This window comes from Silene latifolia, chromosome 8 (assembly GCF_048544455.1).
Source record: "Silene latifolia isolate original U9 population chromosome 8, ASM4854445v1, whole genome shotgun sequence".
Lineage (NCBI taxonomy): Eukaryota > Viridiplantae > Streptophyta > Magnoliopsida > Caryophyllales > Caryophyllaceae > Silene > Silene latifolia.
Genome location: NC_133533.1, coordinates 10,891,388 through 10,912,095, shown reverse-complemented (window position 1 = coordinate 10,912,095; position 20,708 = coordinate 10,891,388). Strand labels below are relative to the sequence as shown.

The 20,708-nt window shown below is 37.0% G+C and overlaps 3 protein-coding genes across 3 annotated transcripts; all 3 read right to left on the bottom strand.

Moving 5' to 3' along the window:
- Window positions 1-5,336: 5,336 nt before the first annotated feature.
- LOC141594654 (heat shock 70 kDa protein 18-like) lies at window positions 5,337-7,489 on the bottom strand. The gene is made up of 2 exons (XM_074414657.1): window positions 7,184-7,489; window positions 5,337-7,033 (listed from the first exon to the last, which is right to left on the bottom strand). The coding sequence occupies exons 1-2, from the start codon at window positions 7,458-7,460 to the stop codon at window positions 5,337-5,339; spliced, it is 1,974 nt and encodes a 657-aa protein (XP_074270758.1). The 5' UTR covers window positions 7,461-7,489.
- Window positions 7,490-14,381: 6,892 nt separating this feature from the next.
- LOC141594652 (uncharacterized) lies at window positions 14,382-15,272 on the bottom strand. The gene has a single exon (XM_074414656.1). The coding sequence runs from the start codon at window positions 15,270-15,272 to the stop codon at window positions 14,382-14,384; it is 891 nt and encodes a 296-aa protein (XP_074270757.1).
- Window positions 15,273-15,762: 490 nt separating this feature from the next.
- On the bottom strand, window positions 15,763-18,496 carry LOC141596373 (heat shock 70 kDa protein 18-like). The gene is made up of 2 exons (XM_074416503.1): window positions 18,064-18,496; window positions 15,763-17,637 (listed from the first exon to the last, which is right to left on the bottom strand). The coding sequence occupies exons 1-2, from the start codon at window positions 18,344-18,346 to the stop codon at window positions 15,947-15,949; spliced, it is 1,974 nt and encodes a 657-aa protein (XP_074272604.1). The 5' UTR covers window positions 18,347-18,496; the 3' UTR covers window positions 15,763-15,946.
- Window positions 18,497-20,708: the final 2,212 nt, after the last annotated feature.

The window sequence follows — 20,708 nt, the reverse complement described above, 5'->3', positions numbered from 1 at the left end:
ATCTTATTTTAATCACCTTACCCCACAATAATACGGTCTCTCTCTCCAATTACCTTACACCACCACAATACTTTACAATAAAATAATCCTCCCTTTAATTTGTGTGTCATTTTGAAAGGGGAGAGTTAAAATGAATAGGAGGGAGTATTACATGATAAAAATTTTGGTATTTTCCAAGTAACTTGTCATGTAATTTAATATGCATTTGACCCGTTTAAATCTTAAGATGGATAATACGAATCCCAGTAAACCAACTAACTTTCTCACTAAAAATGCACAAACAATACCCCAATAACAATGTTTTTCTTGGTACATGGGACGAACTTCGAATACTAACTAGCTATTACATGGGAAATAACTATCCCAAGAATATCAACTCGCATTATAGACCGTAATTAAGAATTGTAGGATTAAGATCGAACATTACCAATAACAATTAACAATCATATTCATATTCATATACTCCCTTCTATTCTAAATAACTCTCCCTATTTTCTTTTTCGTCTATTCACAATACTCTCCTTATTTCCTTATTTGGCAAACTTTTATACTTATTTTAATCACCTCACCCCACAACAATACCCCACAATACTCATACTTTATCTTATTTTAATCACCTTACCCCACAACAATACTTATTTTAATCAACTTACCCCACAACAATACTTATTTTAATCACACAATTCCTCCCCTCTCTCCAATCTTCTACCCCACTACAATACTTTACCATATAATACTCCTCTTCCTTAATTCTCGTGCCCTCCATGAAAGGGGAGGGTTATTAAGAATAGGAGGGAGTATATTATATTAAAGCAACAACCAGCTACTTCTTTGATCGTCACGTGTCAACGCTCATTCTTTTGCCACGTGTCATTTGTTGAATTAATAAAAAAAATGAAAACTCATCCTAAAATTTCGTTTACAATTTAAATCAAATCAAATGACACTCTTGACGCAAATTACGGTATCCAAATTAAGGGAAATTTGTATACTCCTAAAATTTCGTTTACATAAGCAAGTCTTGCCTATTATCTCCAACTAATCAAGATTGACACACAAAAAGGCAACTAATCAAATAAAATACGCGGTTAGTTTACAAAAAAAATCAAGATTCCTTAAATGACAAATTATATTATATCTACAGAATATTATCTCCAAAATTATAAAAATATTATCTCCAAAATTATTATCTCGAACTAATCTTCATATTAACATAACAATCAATTACAAAAATGAGGAAACAATATCTTTTGGAGTATTATTTCAAACCAATCAAGTAAAATATTAGATATTTTAATTGGTTTTGGAGAAACTTTCGGATATCAATCTTTGGAAATACTATTATTTCTCTAGATTTATGTTATCAGTTCCCTTTTATTTCAATCACAATAATTTTAAAAAAGGTGCATTAAAAAATCGTCACCATCTTTGAACAACCCCTTCAAATCCGGAATCTTTTAACTTGATTAATGCTCCGTTTGGTACGACACTTCAGGTAGCTTATTTGACCAAAGTAGCTTATTTGACCAAAATTTCAGGTACCTGTTTTTTTTTACAAGTGTTTGGCAAGTAACTTATTTGGTCAAATAAGCTACCTGAAATGTAATGCTACCTAGAGTAGCATTTGAGATTTCAGGTATCTGAAATAAATTATTTTCCATTTATTACTCCTTGAATCTATAATATTAAATAATTATTAATATCCGTTTACGTCATTTTACCAAAATTAGCTACCTTTTCAGCTAGTTTGCCAATTTTTTTTTTATAATCAGTTACGTTATCGGCTCCTACTTTTCAGTTACCTTATCAGCTACCTTTTCAGGTTTCAGTTAGCTTTTCAGTTTTCAGCTACCTTTACAGGTTTCAGCTACATTTTCAGGTAGTTTTACCAAACAGAACCTAATATTGATATTTTGACTAACATTATCATTTCACTTATTAACCAAAATATTCTAAATGAGAATAATAAACACAAATCTTGCCTAATTCACTAAGCCAAAAATTCTCGACCTTTTCAACTTGATTATAGGAATATCAACCGATGTCATCTATGGAAAGTTAAAAACTTCAAGATTATTCATCTTAAATTTGAAATGAGCTTTCATTTTGCCGAGATTTCATCAAATAATTGAAATCTTTGTGGTTGTACAGAAATTGTATTGTATATCAAGGAGAGCTATCCTATTTGACCATATTTAACATAATTTTTGCCATTACAAATTTGAAATATCAAGCCCTATTACCTACTCTATATTCATATTCCAACTCTACACCTCTTTGTTTCATTTTTATTTTTATATTGCTTTCAAATTTGTTTATGTATAATTTATAGTGCTATACGTAATTAAACTCTAAAGTTTTCATATGGCTGTGACTGCGATGGTAGACAAGAGGGTGGCCTGTGATGGGGACGACGGCCATGATGGAGTTTATGGTGGAGTTTTCGTATGGATGTGAAATAATCGAAATTTATGGTCTGAATTTCCGATGCCATGTAAATATTTTCCGGTGAGTAAATGGTCTGAATTTCTAAAAGTGGGCTTAATTGCACATCTTGTATAACGTATGGGATGAATTTGCACCTGTTGAAAGTTGTGGGGCTAATTTGCACATAGTGTCAAACGTATGGGGCTTATTTGCCACTTTCCCGACTCCCGATCTAACTCATAAGAATATTATGCATCCGATAGACAATATAGTTGCTAATCCCCATACTACTAAGAGAATAAAAATTCTCTTAGTTTTCCCTCCAAAAAGCATCTACTTAAATACGGAAATAAGTAAAATTTTCTTTCATTAAATTTTTATGTTTTCAATGAATACATTTGTAACGACCCGACCCGCCACAGTCGTAACACAATCCCAATAAGATGGGATGCTCCATTTGGGCCAATTATTTGTCCTCACTTAAGCCCAAAAGGAGAAGGCCTTGATACTAAGTGGTGGGTGGCCTGGAATCTATTATAAGTTTCTCATGATCTCCTTATTCTTTCCATGTGGGACAACTTTCCTCACATTTCATGGGGTGTTACATTCTCCCCCACTTAAGGAGCACAACGTCCCCGTTGTGTCTGGAAGCATAACCGCTACCCAGAATCCTCCCCCGCTAGGTGGGTGATCACAATGGAGCGTATAACCACTGCCTCCAAGAGCGTATAACAACTGCCTCCGATCACCACGCGGTCGCAGGGTTGCTCTGATACCACCTGTAACGACCCGACCCGCCACAGTCGTAACACAATCCCAATAAGATGGGATGCTCCATTTGGGCCAATTATTTGTCCTCGCTTAAGCCCAAAAGGAGAAGGCCTTGATACTAAGTGGTGGGTGGAATCTATTATAAGCTTCTCATGATCTCCTTATTCTTTCCATGTGGGACAACTTTCCTCACATTTCATGGGGTGTTACAACATTCTTATAATTAAACTATAATTTTTTAATTAAGTTCATAATTATGATTTTTCATTAAAATAAAATAAAAGTGATATTAATTATTAAACTATACGCTATAAGTTGCTAAATTTTTCAGTAATACAATAATTATTACGGTAGATAATAACTTGACACATACTTACTAATAGCTTTGTGATAAAAACAAAATCATTAAAAACAATTCACAGCTTAACTTAATTCTCGTTGATTAGTTTTTCATTTTTATTTATTTTTGTTTCATACTCCCTCCGATCCAGACAGATGGTAACACTTACCTAAAATGGATGAACCACACCGATGGTAACATACCATATTTGACATGAACAATAACTAAATTACCCTTACATCCACTACCTATTTACAACTTTACCATTCACTCACCCACTCACAACTTTACCTATTTCCCACTAAATTATGAGACGCATACTCTTATTTTTACTAAAATTGATGTTATTACTGTTATTTTCATTATTTTCTATGTTACTAATATTATTACAACAAGTCTTATTGAAAACGGACATATCCGTCACAAGTTGAAAACGGGTCAAATAATACCTACGTGGATAGATAAGACAAAAGCAAAATGTCTAAGAAGTAGCAACTTTTGTCTTATGTATCCACCCAAGGCATTTAAAGATAATACATACTTTACACTTGAACATGGGTGAGAGATCATTAATTACAAATTACAAATAACAAATTGCCTAAAATGAGATAATGCCCAAGAAAATAAACAAATGAGAAAAGTCAGCTTGGTCCAAGAGATGAACACGAGAAAAAGGATTACGCATTAGAATTTAGATGTATTATTTCATAGACTTCATATTCCTAGTTTTTGAGTTTATATGTATTTTTCTGAGTATTTAAAATTAATAAGTTTTATTTTTTGATGGTAAAACGCAATATTAATTAAATTTATAAGTATAATTTTTGAACAATGTTGTATTTTTCTGCTTAATGTTTAACTGAACGAGCTCAAAAACTTTATAGTAAAAACTCATATTTTTTAAAATAAAACTCAAAAAGTACACAATTCTCATTTGTGACGGTCGATATCCGTCACAAGTTTGTGACAGGTCAAATAAAACCCACATGGGAGGATAAAGACAAGTTATTTGTGATTCCCTATGTGGGAAATACTTGACCCGTCACAAACTTGTGACGGATATATCCGTCACAAGTAAGAGTTATTGAAAAAAGTATATCATAAAACTCAAAAAGTACAAAATCAGATGTACTAGTATAATGAATGAACTGATACTTCATAACTTTTAGAAGCTAAGTTAAGGTTAATAACTTTAAGTACTTTGGTCGTTTTGTTTGGTACTTTGGTTAAGGTTAATAACTTTTAGTAGCTAAGTAAAGTTGTAGTATTTATTTGAGTTTATTGTAGAAGTATTACTTTCTTGTTGGTCGTTTATTTACCTATTTTATTTTTGGGTGTCTCAGTCAGTTATTTGTCTTTCTATTTTACGAATGATTTTTTGTAGACAATTTAATCATTCACACTCAATTTAATCTACTTACCATCCAATAATACTAACTACAAATAGTTACTATTTAATTGATCTTTGTGTTAAAATCAAAGATAAATAAATTACCGAGACGAAGGAAATACATGACATTCAAGAAGAAGAAGAAGAAAGGTTTGAATCCCGTACGTGTTAGTTAAGAGAGTTCTACTTAATTCACCCTAATCAACTAATAAATTAAGAGGGTTATTAAGTTAATAAAGTGACTAAATCTAAAGTTGTTAGAATCGAGTTTCTACCTTGTATTATGCAAATCTACTACGGAGTATACTATAAAACATGATTTAATATTCGTTAAACATGATAAAAACCCTAAATATACCCAAACATGGCTTACAAACAACTATATTAACTCTTAAGGAAACAACATTCTCAATCAACATTATTTAACTCAGTTACCTTAGTCTTACGGCTTTTCTTACCCAAAACATAATCACAAACACTCCGAAGCTCAGCCTTCTTTAGCTCAAACAAAGACACATCACCACAAAGATAATTCCAATCGATCCATCCCATTGTCCGCTTAATTGCATCCTCAATTAATCTCTTTTCATCTTCACTCATCATATGGCGACGTCGTCTCACCATCATCGTGACGTCCTCTATATAGTTCTCTAATGTAGTTTTAGCCTCAATAGCCCTTTTAAATTCTTCGTCTTGAGCCTTGTATATCTCACCCTCTTTCACCATCCTATCGATCTCGTCCTTTGTTAGCCTTCCGCAGTGGTCAGTAATAGTGATCTCGTCTTTGTTATTGGTACCAATCAGGTTTGCTGACACGGTCAGAATACCATCAGCATCGATATTGAAGCAGACGTCGAACTTACACTCACCTTTAGGTCTTGGTGGTAAGTTGTACAATAGGAATTTGCCTAAGAAGTTGTTGTCTTTGGCAATGAGTCTCTCACCCTCATAGACGCTGAGTTGCACTGCTTCTTGGTTGTCTTTTGATGTATAACCCGTCTTAGATATCTTAGTAGGGATGGTTGTATTTCGAGGAATAAAAATATTCATGACGGCATCTTCATTAACCTCAAGACCAAGTGATAAAGGAGTAACATCGACAAGCACAGTATCCTTGTGATCCCCAACACCGGCTAAGATTGCAGCATGAGAGGCAGCTCCATAGGCAACCGCCTCGTCCGGGTTAATTCTCGTACATAGCTCTTTTCCCTCAAAGTAATTTTGCAACAATTCTTGCACCTTTGGGATTCGAGTTGATCCGCCTACAAGGACTATATCATGTACATCGGCTTTCCTCATTTGTGCATCCTTTAGGCATTTGTCCACGGGTTCTAAACATTTCTCGAATAAATCAAGATTCAGCTTCTCAAACCTTGCACGAGTAATTGTTGAACAAAAGTCATTTCCATCGAAAAGGCAATCAATCTCAATCGATGTCTCTGTTGTCGAAGACAGGTTCCTCTTAGCCCTCTCACAAGCGGCTCTCAGCCTCCCTAGAGCCCTGGGATTATCCCCCAACTTCTTCTTATGCTTTCTCTCAATCTCGGCCACAAGGTACCCTACCAATCTTGTGTCGAAATCACCTCCACCGAGGTGAGTATCACCATTGACAGCCTTAACCTCGAATAAATCCTTTTGGACTGCCACCAAAGACACATCGAAGGTCCCACCACCGAGATCAAACACTAAGATATTCTTTGCGACTTTATTATTGTAGCCATCAGTAAGCTCATTATCTAGACCGTATGCAATGGCAGCAGCCGTTGGCTCATTAATAATGCGAACAACATTGAGCCCAGCAATGACTCCCGCATCTTTAGTTGCCAGGCGTTGCGCATCATTGAAATAAGCCGGAACAGTAACAACAGCATCCTTAACTTCTTTACCCAGATAAGTTTCGGCAATCTCTTTCATCTTCGCTAGAATCATTGACGATATTTGTTCAGGGGTAAATAGCTTTTCTTCATCCTTATAAGTCACCACAATTAAAGGGTTGTTAGCATCAATAATATCATTCGGGTCAGCAATGACCTTAAACGGCCAGTGCTTCATGTCATCTTGAACTGTTTCGTCACTGAATTTTCTTCCAATAAGCCTCTTCACATCTGTCATTCAAATTGATACTAATCATTAATTTTTGTACACGACGGTCTTACTTTTGATACCAATCATAATTAATTTTGTTCAAACAAAGATGTATGTATATATCGAAAAATACAAGGTAAAAGTAGGCGGAACGAAGGTTAAGAACAAACCAAAGATAGTGTTGGTAGAATTCATGGAGGCCTGGTTCTTAGCAGCTTCTCCAATAAAGCGGTTGGTTTGGGTGAAAGCGACCCAAGACGGTGTTGTACGGTTACCCAAGTTGTTGGTAATGATCTCGACACGACCGTGCTGCCAAACCGCGACACATGAGTAGGTTGTCCCTAGATCGATTCCAATTCCTGGCTGCTTTTGTTTTCTACTCGCGAGTACTGTCTTCCACCAGCTCGATCCTTTCTTCTTCATCAGAGTTGAGATCGACGAATTCATCTTCAACAAAGTATCTCGCTTTGGTAAGGCGGTTTATATAGGAGCTTAGCGAATCCAAATTTGTCGTTTATAATAAGGAATAATAATATACGGAGTAGTAGATTTATTAATCGGTTTTTTCATGTTAATAACTTAAATATGGTAAGATTAAAATATTAATAATTTAAAGAAACCTAATTGAAATAGGGAATTTGGGAAGTGCTAGGGCGACATCGGGTATTACCAAAACCTCGGTGACACCCTAATAAAATTATGGTATATCCATTAATTGGAAAATTAGAATTGGAAAATTACGTATATCCATTAATTGGAAAATTTAGGAAATATTGCAATTATGTATTGCATAACTAATAATTAGTTAAAGTCCCTAAATTTCCCTTCACTAGTATTTTGTTTGAAACTAGTCTAAATCCCGCGCAATAAATGCGCGGTATATACAGACTTTTTACTTTTTCTTATAGTATTACTTATAGATTTTAGATTAATATCTCTTTAATTTTCTTGTTTCACTCATTGTTAATATTAAGTTAATTAAGAGAATGAGTAATTTAAAGAACCATGTATACTCAAAAAAAATATTTTAATAAAATGATTTCATTTTATAAGTTTTCTCAAATTATTTTAATAAATTCTTTTTTCGTCAAGAAATTAATAATAACAAATTCTAGTTATGTATAGTTTATAGTTTTTAAACAAATTTTAATTTATTTTATTTAAAAGATTATATTTTAATGCTTAAAGATGAAAGATTATTTTTTAAATAAAAGATTAGTTTAATTAAAGAAAATCTAACTTATTTCCATATTTAAGTTAGAGCATTTGGAGGGAAAACTTTTTGAGAATCCTTATTCTCTTAGTAGATAGGAGATTCAAAATAGTTAATCAAATTACACAAAGTAAGTTACAAACCGAAGATAGTGTTGCTAGGGTTCATTGAGGCCTTGTTTTTAGCAGCATCGCCAATATGGCGATGGTTTTGGGTGAAAGCGACCCAAGACGGTGTGTTGTACGGTTGCCCAAGTCGTTAGTTGTGACGAGATAGACACATTAGTGATGATCTCGACTCGACCGTGTTGCCAAACCGCAACACATGAGTATGCTGTCCCAAGGTCAATCTCGCTCTCACCTTTCTTCTTCACATTACTGATAAATTTGATGCAAACAACACGAGTGATCGATGATTGTGGATAACTACAAGTTGAAGAGACGAACTTTGTTAAGATTATAGGGGGGGGGGGGCGAATGCATAAGGAAATGTTATTATTGATGATGTCTTACCTGATTATGGTGAGGGTATTTATAATACCTCTCATCGTAATGGAAACTCTAATTTGGCTAACCCTAATGGTAGCCGGTCCTAATGGGCCTGATTCCTAATACTCTCCCGCAATCGTAAAGGTAGTACATAGTTCGAATTTTACGATTGGAGAAATACAAAGAAAAATATAAAAAGAAAAAAAATGAAATCTTTAATCTTCATCCTCTTCGATCTTCACTAATCTTCTAGGGCTGACTATCATCTAGGGTTTGGTAGGGTTTTAGGAATGCTTAGGATTTCTTGTAAGGTATTATATATACCAATCATTCTAGTGATATCAATAACACAACAACTATTATCAACTACAATTGTCTTATGAAATGTTCTCCCGTCCATAATCTTAACAAACTTGTCCCCCGAAGAGATATCGTCCATCATCCTCTTGAAGATGGACGACATTGCAACAGCTTAACTTGGCATTGATGTCAAGAATGCTGTTGTACTGTTCCGGCCGGCCTACTTTAGTAATGTGCAACGTCAAGCTACTGAAGGTTGAAATGTTGAAGTTTGATTGAGCTATAATTTGTACATATTCAGAACATGTAACAGAGTTTGTAAAGTGTATTAGATTTATTGGAACGCATAAACTTGTTAATGACAAACGTATTCACGGCTCAACTACGAAATAGAACCACTCAGTTGCATACAATCCTCGCATACAAGACTTAATTAGTACGGAGTATGAGAATCGAGAACATATATAGCATTAGAAAGTATAGCATTATAACAAACTTGTCAAATTCAGAACGGAATTGAAAGACAGCTTTGTCTTAAAACATAATGAGACATTTTATTATCGATTCATATACACCTTAAGTTAACTATATGGAGATTTCTTTGTAACTCGATAGTTGTCTTCATACTTGCGTCTCGTTGTCGATGGGCGGTTCTCTTTTCGGGAATAAAGTACGGAATAAGGCATATACTCCAACGACAAATACTAATCCCAAAGCCGCTCCTCTTATAGAGATGTCCATATTAGCCATCCTAAATATAGACAGAAATAATCAAAGTTAAGAATAGTTGTAGTTATATGGGCGGTCACGGTTAAAAATAACGTGATTTTGCAACAAAGTTTATGTGAAACCGCCATAAAAATACAAGATAGTTATGTGTAATTAACAAAAGGTTTAATACTAACCGGCAATCTTTGTGTATATGGTCAGTCGAGAACTCGTCGTACTAATACCTCGTCCAAATTACTTCTCCATTGCTAGTTTTTAGAGTTTGATAACATAAAAGATGCATCGTCTGTCTGGTGTATATATACACATGATAACGTGTATTTTATGGAATATGGGCTTGTATTTTATGGAATTTCCTTAGCCTGTTACGTCTTTTTTTTTTTTTTTTTGGATTAGTTTATGGAATATGGGCTCCATGCTCCTCTAAGTATGGTAATTATAAGATCATAATTCAAAATCTCATGATATATTGTTATAATTCTTTTTTTAATTGAGTCCTTAATATAATAGGCACATGATAAAAAAAACTCTTAATTTATTACTCCGTGTTGATCTGTTTTTATATGAAGTATCTCCAATATAAGGAAATTTTCATAAATCCATAAAGCATTATTTTGCATGTTATTATGCTTTAAATATCGCGTGATTTGCATGAGGAATAAAAAAAGTGAGAACACAAGGTAAGTTACAAACCGAAATAGTGTTGGTATAGGGTTCATTGAGGCCTGGCTTTAAGCAGCATCGCCAATATGGCGATGGATTTGGGTCAGTGGTGGAGCCAGGATTTTAAGTTAAGGGCGAAAATTTTCAGCGAAGACGGAAGGGTAATATTATAAAGGGACCTTGAAAAATTCGAAAATTTTAACTAAAAATTTCTGAAAATGTCAAATACTGTTAAATTTCTGAGACAGAGAAAGAATATGGTGAAAAGCTTCTTATTCATGTATCAAACGATAGGCAGGCATACATATATACAAAGTGTAGGCAAGATACAATCCTACGATTTAAGGAACTAAATAATCTACTTTACCTAAATACTAATATTTACATATCAAATAATATCATACATATTCTCCAAATGATATCGTGTATATCCTAAGGCATATTCCACAATATTTTATTACTCCCCCTCAAGTTGGAGCACTTGGTAATCCGAGTCCCAACTTGAATTGTAGATGATCGTAGGAAGCGCCTCCTAAAGCCTTCGTGAACATATCAGCTATTTGTTCTTTACTCCGCACATGGGACATACGAATCTCATTGGAAACTAAATGTTGGCGCACAAAAAGACAATCGATTTCAATGTGCTTCGTTCTATCATGAAAAACGGGATTTCTTGCTATATGAAGCGCAGCTTGGTTATCACAAAACAAACTCATTGGTGTAGTATGAAAGACACCCAACGATGCTAGGGAGGATTTGATCCATATCATTTCACTTGTGACTGCCCCCATTGCTCGGTATTCCGCCTCTGCAGTCGATTTTGCTACTGTCACTTACTTCTTTGCCCTCCATGAGACGGGTGACTGCCCTACGGAAACAAAATACCCACTTAATGATCTTCTAGTCAGTGGACAACTCGCATGATCCGAGTCACAATAGCCTCGAATATGGAAATCTGCATTCTTCTTGAATGAAATGCCTTTGCTCGAGTTCCTTTTTATGTATCGAACTACCCTTAAAGCCGCATCCCAATGCTCCTTCCTAGGCTCATGTACAAATTGCGATAAGATGTGAACGGCATAAACAAGATCAGGCCTCGTTATGGTCAAGTAAATCAAACGTCCCACTAGTCGACGGTACTTCATGATATCCTTCAAAATATCCCCTTTCGCCAAAGCTAAATTGTGCCGAGGTAGGATCGGTGTGGAGGCCGTCTTAGCTCCTTGCAAACCCGATTCTTCAATGATACTAACCGCATATTTTCGTTGGTTCAAAAACAATCCATTCGCCCTATGATCAACTTCTATTCCCAAGAAAAACTTGATTTTCCCCAAGTCTTTAATACCAAAACTCTTATTAAGGAAATCCTTGAAGCGGGCACATGCCTTTTTATCACTACTCACCACTATCATATCGTCTACATAGACGAGGACTCCAATGAAAATCCCACCACGATTAAATGTAAACAAAGAATAATCAGCTAATGATTGTACAAAGTCGTAAGTCTTCATTGAATCGGTTAATTTGGCAAACCAATTCCTCGACGCCTGTTTCAAACCATAAAGGGATTTGAGCAACTTACAAACTCTGTTTTCTCCTCCTTTTTCGAAACCTTGTGGAATTTTCATATACACTTCTTCATCAAGATCTCCATGTAAAAAGGCACTATTCACATCCAATTGTTCAATGAACCAACCCTTGATAACCGCAACTGCAAGTAGACACCTTACACTTGTCATTTTCGCTACTGGCGCATAAGTCTCGTGAAAATCTATACCCTCCACTTGAGTGAATCCTTGCGCTACTAGCCTTGCTTTATACCGTTCCACTGTTCCATCTGCTTGATATTTGATTTTATATACCCATTTGCACCCAATGGGTTTCTTCCCCTTAGGTAGGGGAACCAATTTCCAAGTTCCATTACTCTCCAAAGCATCTATTTCCTTCCGCATAGCTTCTCTCCATCTTTCATCTCTTGCAGCTTGATGGTAGTATGCCGGTTCTACATCTCCATCAATTTTGGCTACAAAAGCTTTATGGGACTGTGAGAAACAATTTGTTACAACATAATTTTCCAAAGGATAACGCGTACCTGACCGGGAGGCCGTATTGTGAGCGTGGTGAGCAGTTGACTTCGGGGTAATTACCTTTGTCGACTTGCAATAGTAGTCTTTCTTCCATATTGGTTCAAATTTCTGCCTTGCTCCACGACCCATATTCTCATCATTCATGTTTGCACCCGTCATTTCGTCTCCAGCGTGCATCTCATTTGTTCTATCAATTTGGTCATCAGTAGGGACCTCATCTTGTCTCATGCCTGTTTGTTCATTTGTATCCATTCCCCTCTCATTTTCATTGTTTATTTCGTCCCCTGTTTCTTCATTATGAACGGAAATATGGGACTCTTCAAATGAATTTTGTGTGACATTATTATCTCCTTGTTGTGTCATGGATGTATCATTCGAAATTGAGTAGGGAAAAACATGTTCATAAAAAATAACGTCTCGTGACACAAAAACTCGCTTGTCCTTTAAATCATACATTTTCCACCCCTTTTTACTATGTGGGTAACCAATGAAAATACACCGTCTTCCCCTTTCCCCAAATTTGTTCCGTGGTTTTTCCTTATTGTGGGCATAACATATACAACCTAGGACTTTGACGTTATCATATTTGGGTTTTTTACGGTATAATATTTCATAGGGTGTTTTCCCGTTTAGTAAAGGTGTTGGTGTTCTATTTATCAAATAAGCTGCTGTTAGAACACATTCCCCCCAAAATTGTAACGGTAAACTCCCTTCAAATAGCAATGCCCTTGCCTCTCAAGTATATGACGGTGCTTTCTTTCTACCCTACCGTTCTGTTGGAGTGTATCCACATTATTAGTTCAAAAAATAATCCCATTTTCTTCATAATAGTCTTGCATGGACCCAGACAAAAATTCCGTACCATTATCACTCTGAATGATTTTAACATGAGTTTCAAACTGAGTTTTTACCATTTGACAAAACATTCTCATTAGGTCCCCTGCCTCACTTTTGTCTTTCATTAGGTACACCCACACACTCCTACTATGGTCATCAACTATTGTGAGAAAATAATGTGCTCGCGTCAAACTAGCAGTTTTATATTTTTCCCATATATCACAATGCACAAGACCAAATAAATCACCACATGTTTTGTTATTGAGCTTAAAAGAACTACGAGTTTGTTTTGCTCTATTACACGAATCGCAAACATCGTTCAAATTCCAACTTAATTTGCAACCAATTAAATCATTAAAACAAGAAAGAATACTCTTTGATGGGTGGCCGAGCCTCTTATGCCACAGTCGGCTTTCCCTTGACACGGTAACATGCTCCACCGTCTCGTCTTTATTAGTTTTGTAGTAATATACCCCTTGTCGATGCTCACCCCGTCCAATCTCCGTCCTCGTACTCCGGTCCTGGATTACACAATGATCGGAAAAAAATGTTAGTAAGCAATTGGTCTCCTGTATTAATTGTCTTACGGAAATTAAATCACATGTGAGCGTCGGCACAAATAAGACATCTTTTAAAATGAAATTTGCATCCAGTTTGACTTCTCCATGTACACTGGCTTCTACTTCTCGACCATCAGGTAGGCCGACTGTCGAAGGCTTTTCAGTCCAACTTTTCTGCAAAATTTCTCGTTTTCCCGTCATGTGGTGCGAGGCTCCGCTATCTATTAGCCATTCGACATTTACATTAAAGTTCTTACCTTGTAATTTTTCGTTCCCACTCGGACTTGCACTCAACAAGGTCCGAAGCTTTTCGATCTCATCATCAGTGAACGGGATATTTCCTCTTGACGTCTCTCCTGTCTTCGTTCCTGGCCCGCCTGTCATGGCGTTTGCATGGTATCCACCGTGTCCCCGTCCTCTACCTCTACCACGACCGCCATATCCACGATTAGCGCTGCTGCCTCGACGACCTCTCCCCCTTTCTCGTGCCTTCACCTCCTCATATCCATGTTTATCATAGCAGTTTTCTTCCGTATGATAATATTTACCACAGTGGGTGCACCGGAGTGGTCCATCTCCTCCATCTGCCTCTGTTTTAGCGCTGGCACCTTACCCTTTTCTCCCCCGTAGATCCTGGCAGCCATGGCGGCATCTTGACGCTGCTCTTCTTTCATGGTGGTTAGAGAAGCGTGTCTTTCTTCCCTCAAAATCAAGGCATAAGCTCGATTCAAAGGGGCGATAGGATCTTCCATTAATAGGTTAGTTCGTATGTGACCGTATAATTTCGAATCTAAACCCATTAAAAACTGGTGTACCTTTTCCTCTTCTTTTTCCTTTGCTATTGATGTCGCTGCTCCACAAGTACAATTCTTGCTTTTACTGTTCTTGGCTAACTCATCCCATATTGTTTCTAGCCTTGTGTAATACTCCACAACGGAATCCCCTCCTTGTTTGCATTCATTGAGTTCGTTTTTCAACTGGTGAACTCTCGGTGCGTTACCCGCCGAGTACCTCCCACGCAGCTCTTCCCACACGTCTGCAATGGGTTGCGAAAAGGTGATACTCGGATGCAGCTTTGGGTCAATCACGTTCCGTAGCCATGCCCTAAGCATAGCATTGCACTGGCGCCACACCACTGTCTCGATTGTCTCCTCATCTCCATCACTTTCGGGTTTTGTCACTTTACCCTCTATGAACGCTAATTTGTTCTTAGCATCCAATCCGTTTTTGACAGCCTCGGCCCACAAATCATAATTACTGCCATCAAAAATAATTTGTGTAAGATTTAAACTAGGTAAATCGGAAGGATGAAGATAGAGTGGCGATGTTACGGGAATTGTCTTTGGACCGCTCCCGTTGCCCTTCTTTAGATCACCTGTCATGGTGAACTTGTCGAATTTGAGGATTTTCGTTTTGTGATAGTTTTACGTGGTTGGATCGTTTAATGCTCAGATACCATGTTAAATTTCTGAGACAGAGAAAGAATATGGTGAAAAGCTTCTTATTCATGTATCAAACGATAAGCAGGCATACATATATACAAAGTGTAGGCAAGATACAATCCTACGATTTAAGGAACTAAATAATCTACTTTACCTAAATACTAATATTTACATATCAAATAATATCATACATATTCTCCAAATGATATCGTGTATATCCTAAGGCATATTCCACGATATTTTGTTAAATACTGTACACTAATCAACAAGCATAGCATACAAGCAATACAATTATTGAAAGACGTATATTATTATTTGAATAAAAAATGGTACAAAGAACTAAAGAATAGGTACGAACAATACATAGTGGTGTACTAATAAAATGGTCACAATTCATAAAATATAAGTGCTCTAATTAAGATATCATATACCGAATTAAAGAGTCTTACTGATATAGAACAAAATATAAAAAAGTGATGAATACTACTTAAAAAGGTACGGAAGAGCACAATTTTCCTTTACTAAATAGGTTTAGTTTGTAAAAAATAAAAGCAGCCCCGTAAATTTTCACGGGTCTCAACTAGTAAATACCTTAAAAGCACACAACAACAATCTCAATCAACGTTGTTTAGCTCAATGACGTTAGTCTTCAGACTTTTCTTACCCAAAACATAATCACAAACACTCTTAAGCTCAGCCTTCTTTTCCTCAAACAAAAGCACATACCCACACATATGATTCCAATCCAACCATCCCGTTATCCTCTCAATTGCATCTTCAATTAATCTCGTTTCATCTTCGCTCATTACATCGTGACATCGTCTCAACATCATTATAACCTCGTCTATATAGTTCTCTAATGCGGTTTTAGCCTCAATAACCTTTTTGAATTCCTTGTCTTGAGCCTTATACATCTCACCCTCGTTCACCATTCTATCGATCTCGTCCTTCGTTAGCCTTCCACTGTGCTCGGTAATAGTGATCTGGTCCTTGTTATTGGTACCGATTAGGTTAGCTGACACGGTCAGAATACCATTAGTATCGATCTCGAAGCACACATCGAACATACACTCGCCTTTAGGTCTTAGTGGTAAGTTGTACAGTGTGAACTTGCCTAAAAGGTGGTTGTCTTTGGCAATCAATCTCTCGCCCTCAAAGACGCTGAATGTCGCCTCTTTTTGATCGTCATCTGCTGTGTAAAGCGTCTTATGCATCTTAGTTGGAATGGCTGTATTTCTAGGAATATAAACACACATGGATTCAACGCGAACCTTAACACCCAGTGATAGAGGAGTAACGTCGACAAGCACAATATCCTTGTAATCTCTAACACCTGCTAAGATTGCCGCGTGAGAAGCGGCTCCATAGGCAACCGCCTCATCCGGATTGATACTTGTGCTTAGCTCTTTTCCATTGAAGTATTCTTGCAACAATTGTTGTACCTTTGGGATCCGAGTTGACCCGCCCACAAGCACTATATCGTGTAAATCAGTTTTCATCATTTTTGCGTCATTTAGACATTTATCCACGGGTTCTAAACATTTCTCGAACAAATCGTGATTCAGCTTCTCAAACCGTGCACGCGTAATTGTTGAACAAAAGTCCATTCCATCGAAAAGGCCATCAATCTCAATCGATGTCTCTGTTGTTGAAGAAAGGTTCCTCTTAGCCCTCTCACACGCGGCTCTAAGCCTCCCTAAAGCCCTAGGATTATCGCCCAACTTCTTCTTATGTTTCCTTTCAATCTCGGCCAAAAAGTAACCGACCAATCTCGTGTCGAAATCACCTCCACCAAGGTGGGTATCGCCACTCACAGCTTTAACCTCAAATGCATCTTTTCGGACAGACACTATAGAGACATCGAAAGTCCCACCACCAAGATCAAACACCAATATATTCTTTGCGACTTTCTTGTTGTAGCCGGTAAGCTCCTTGTCAAGACCGTATGCAATGGCAGCAGCCGTGGGCTCATTAATAATGCGTAGCACATTGAGCCCGGCAATGACTCCCGCGTCTTTAGTCGCTTTGCGTTGTGCATCATTGAAATAAGCCGGAACAGTAACAACAGCATCCTTGACTTCTTTACCCAGATAGGTCTCGGCAATCTCTTTCATCTTCACTAGAATCATCGATGATATTTCTTCTGGCGAAAATTGCTTTTCTTCATCCTTATAAGACACCGCAATTACAGGATTATTGCTATTAGTAGTATCATTAGGGTCGGCGATGACTTTAAAAGGCCAGTGTTTCATGTCATCTTGAACTGTTTGGTCACTGAATTTTCTTCCAATAAGCCTTTTCGCATCTATCAATCAAATGAACAAAGTTAATCATCATGAATATTATACGAAACCATATTAATCAGATTGTTTGGTACAATTAATAATACAGACTACAAATATTCGCCATAACTACAGTTGTATTAGACGAAACCATCTCATATACGATTAATTACCCAACGAACAAACTAGCTATCAGGAATCACTATTTATTGACAGAATACCGAGTGAGCATCGAGAATGTCGAACAAAAATTGTGGTCGAACACAAATCTATTGAATTTCTTAGACATGTAATCCCTAACAACATACTCCGTATAAATTTTGGCAGAAGGCGAAGGCAGCCGCCTAAACATATAAACTTTGAATATTCTAGTTATATTGTACTCCTTAAATTGTACGTTAATGTCGGTAAACAAATAATTGAGACGAGGGAGTAGTAATAACACAAACCATAGATGGTATTGGCAGAATTCATGGGGGCCTGATTCATAGCAGCTTCTCCAATAAGGTGGTGGGTTTGGGTGAAAGCGACCCAAGACGGTGTTGTACGATTACCCAAGTTGTTAGTGATGATCTCGACACGACCATGTTGCCAAACCGCAACACATGAGTACGTTGTTCCTAGATCGATTCCAATTCCCGGCTGCTTTTGTTCTGTACTCCCGAATCTCGTCTTCCACCAACTCTCGCTTCCCTCACCTCGCTTCGTCAGAGTTGAGTGCGACGACTTCATCTTCTTGAACTCGAATTCAGTAACTTTTTACTCGTTTAATAATCAAGAAAGTCCTCGCGTTGGTATATATAATATCAGGCGGATTAGTTACGATATTTGGCGTTTATAAGGAATCCTATTTGAAAAGGAATTTGTTTAAAGTTTATCTATTGGTTACCCCTTCCCGGTCAATAGTTATATATTTCCTTTTTCGGGTATTTCAATCAATTAGCTATCTTTTTTCTATATATGATAAGTTTTTATGGTCTCCTAAGCAAATGCAATACTATGATTTTATATGATCCAAAACCACTCTCCCCTGTTTTCTTAATCTTTGTATTTTACTATCATTATTTACGGGATATATTAAAGTAAGGATTTTAATACATTTTAAAATACTTTTGTACACAAAGTTAATAAAAGTGTTAAAAAAAAATTAAATAACATACATGTTATCTACGCACGACTTATTCCACAAAGAACAAATTTCTTGTTATATTTATTTTTATCTATCTTTTATATATCAAACAATTCATATGCGGTTTATTATATCTTTTCAACAATCGTCAGTACGTATTTTACTCATTACAGTTAGAGCTGGACTCCAGCACGGGTCAGCCCGGCCCGCACCAGCCCGGCCCACACCAACGGGCTCAATTATTCCCAGCCCGCCAAGCCCGGTCCCCAACCCGCACAACCCGCCCCAATACCCGGGCCGGTCCCGGGCTTGCTCTACCCCAGCCCACACCACCCAGCCCACATGGCCCGCCATTTTTTTAGCCCATTTGCCCAATCGGGCCGGTTCAGGGCCATAGTTTCTCCAGCCCGGCCCGCCCCAGCCCGCACACTCTTAGCCCGTGGTGTGGGCTCGGGCTCCCTCTCCACTAGCCCGGCCCGCCTACAGCCCGGCCCGATGTCCAGCTCTAATTACAGTACTATTTGCACATAACTTTCCATTTGATACCCTCGTGTTAAAAACAACATTAAACCAATACGGAGTATCTCTCAATTCCTACCCATTCAATTACACTTGAAACAATCAATTTCTGCAATTATTGATGAACAATTAAGTATATAAAATATATATAATTTCTTAGCCGTAAACTATTAGACCAAATTGATGATTTTGTTAATTAATTTGGATAATTAATGGTTTTCATTAATGGTCCTCTCAACCTTATAGCAGCACCAATCATTACGCCGGCAGAAGCTCCGTTAATGCTCCGGTGACTTCCGACGGTTCTTTGTCGTTCGATTTCGGATTCTCCTACCAAATCGACTGATCGAACAAGTCGAAAATCGGTGTTTGTATCATTGTATATATGTTGTCTACCAACGAATTGTTTCTTAATGGCCAGATTTGTTCGATGGCGGGGCAGGTAACATGGCTAGTGGGAGGCGGTGGTGATCCGGTGAAGAAAAGGTGATGGGTCGGTCCGGTGAAGGGATCGGTGGAGCGGTTGTAGAATGGTCAACTAGGTACTGTAATAAGTACGAGAGGTTGAGAGGGATCGGTGGGATTGGAGGTGTACTGCGTTGTACAAATATTTCTTTTCTTGAATGTAGTACGAGAGGTTGAGAGGGAGATTGAGAAGGAAAAATGAGAAGGGTAGGATGGTCAACTAGTTACTGTAATAAGTAAGATGTGTACTGCGTAAATAAACACCCTTTTAAAATTTAAGCATATATTTAAAGTATTAGCAAGGGGATGATATGCGGCCGGCTATTTATCTCACGTGACAAGTCGTAAATCTAAGGCTTGAAAGGGCCGTTTGACTCTAGATAGAATACCTATCTTGCCCATTTGCGCTGGGTTTGGGCTCCCAAACTATGCCCATATATTTGGCCCGGGCCAATCAGCCCTATAAACAGGTTGTTGTTTTGGGCTTAGCCCGGCCCATAATCACTTTAGAACAACGATTTTTAATCTAATCTTTATTAATTCAAAAGACAATGCTGAAGGTAGGATGCGCCACGTCATTTGTACAACTTTTTTTTTTCTTTTTTTTTTTTTGGAAATTCAGGTTATGGTGGGATCCGTTGGTGTGCAAAGAATTAATTTTTTCAAATCGTCCGCCAATACAAACATGCGACAGTTTCCGTCTTAGAAAAAATACTATGAAATAATTTTACATTCGGAATAAATGAAATTAATTGCATATAAGCGGAATGAATTAAAAATCGGAATTAATAAAATTAATAACAAATAATAGGAATGAATTACATAATTAATAATAAAATTACATAATTGCGTGAATAATTAATAATAAAATTACACTATTACGTGCATAAATTACATTTAATTACGGGATTGAATCTTATCTTTATAAATTGAAAATAAAAAACATACCAACATATTTAAAATATCGAACCATACTGATAA

What these genes read in the sequence shown, in the direction of transcription:
- LOC141594654 (XM_074414657.1), bottom strand. Translation starts at nt 7,460, where the DNA reads ATGAATTCGTCGATCTCAACTCTGATGAAGAAGAAAGGATCGAGCTGG. An exon ending in TTCTACCAACACTATCTTTG is followed by an intron (nt 7,034 to 7,183) that starts GTTTGTTCTTAA and finishes TTTGAATGACAG; the next exon opens with ATGTGAAGAGGCTTATTGGA.
- LOC141594652 (XM_074414656.1), bottom strand. Translation starts at nt 15,272, where the DNA reads ATGACAGGTGATCTAAAGAAGGGCAACGGGAGCGGTCCAAAGACAATT.
- LOC141596373 (XM_074416503.1), bottom strand. Translation starts at nt 18,346, where the DNA reads ATGAAGTCGTCGCACTCAACTCTGACGAAGCGAGGTGAGGGAAGCGAG. An exon ending in TTCTGCCAATACCATCTATG is followed by an intron (nt 17,638 to 18,063) that starts GTTTGTGTTATT and finishes TTTGATTGATAG; the next exon opens with ATGCGAAAAGGCTTATTGGA.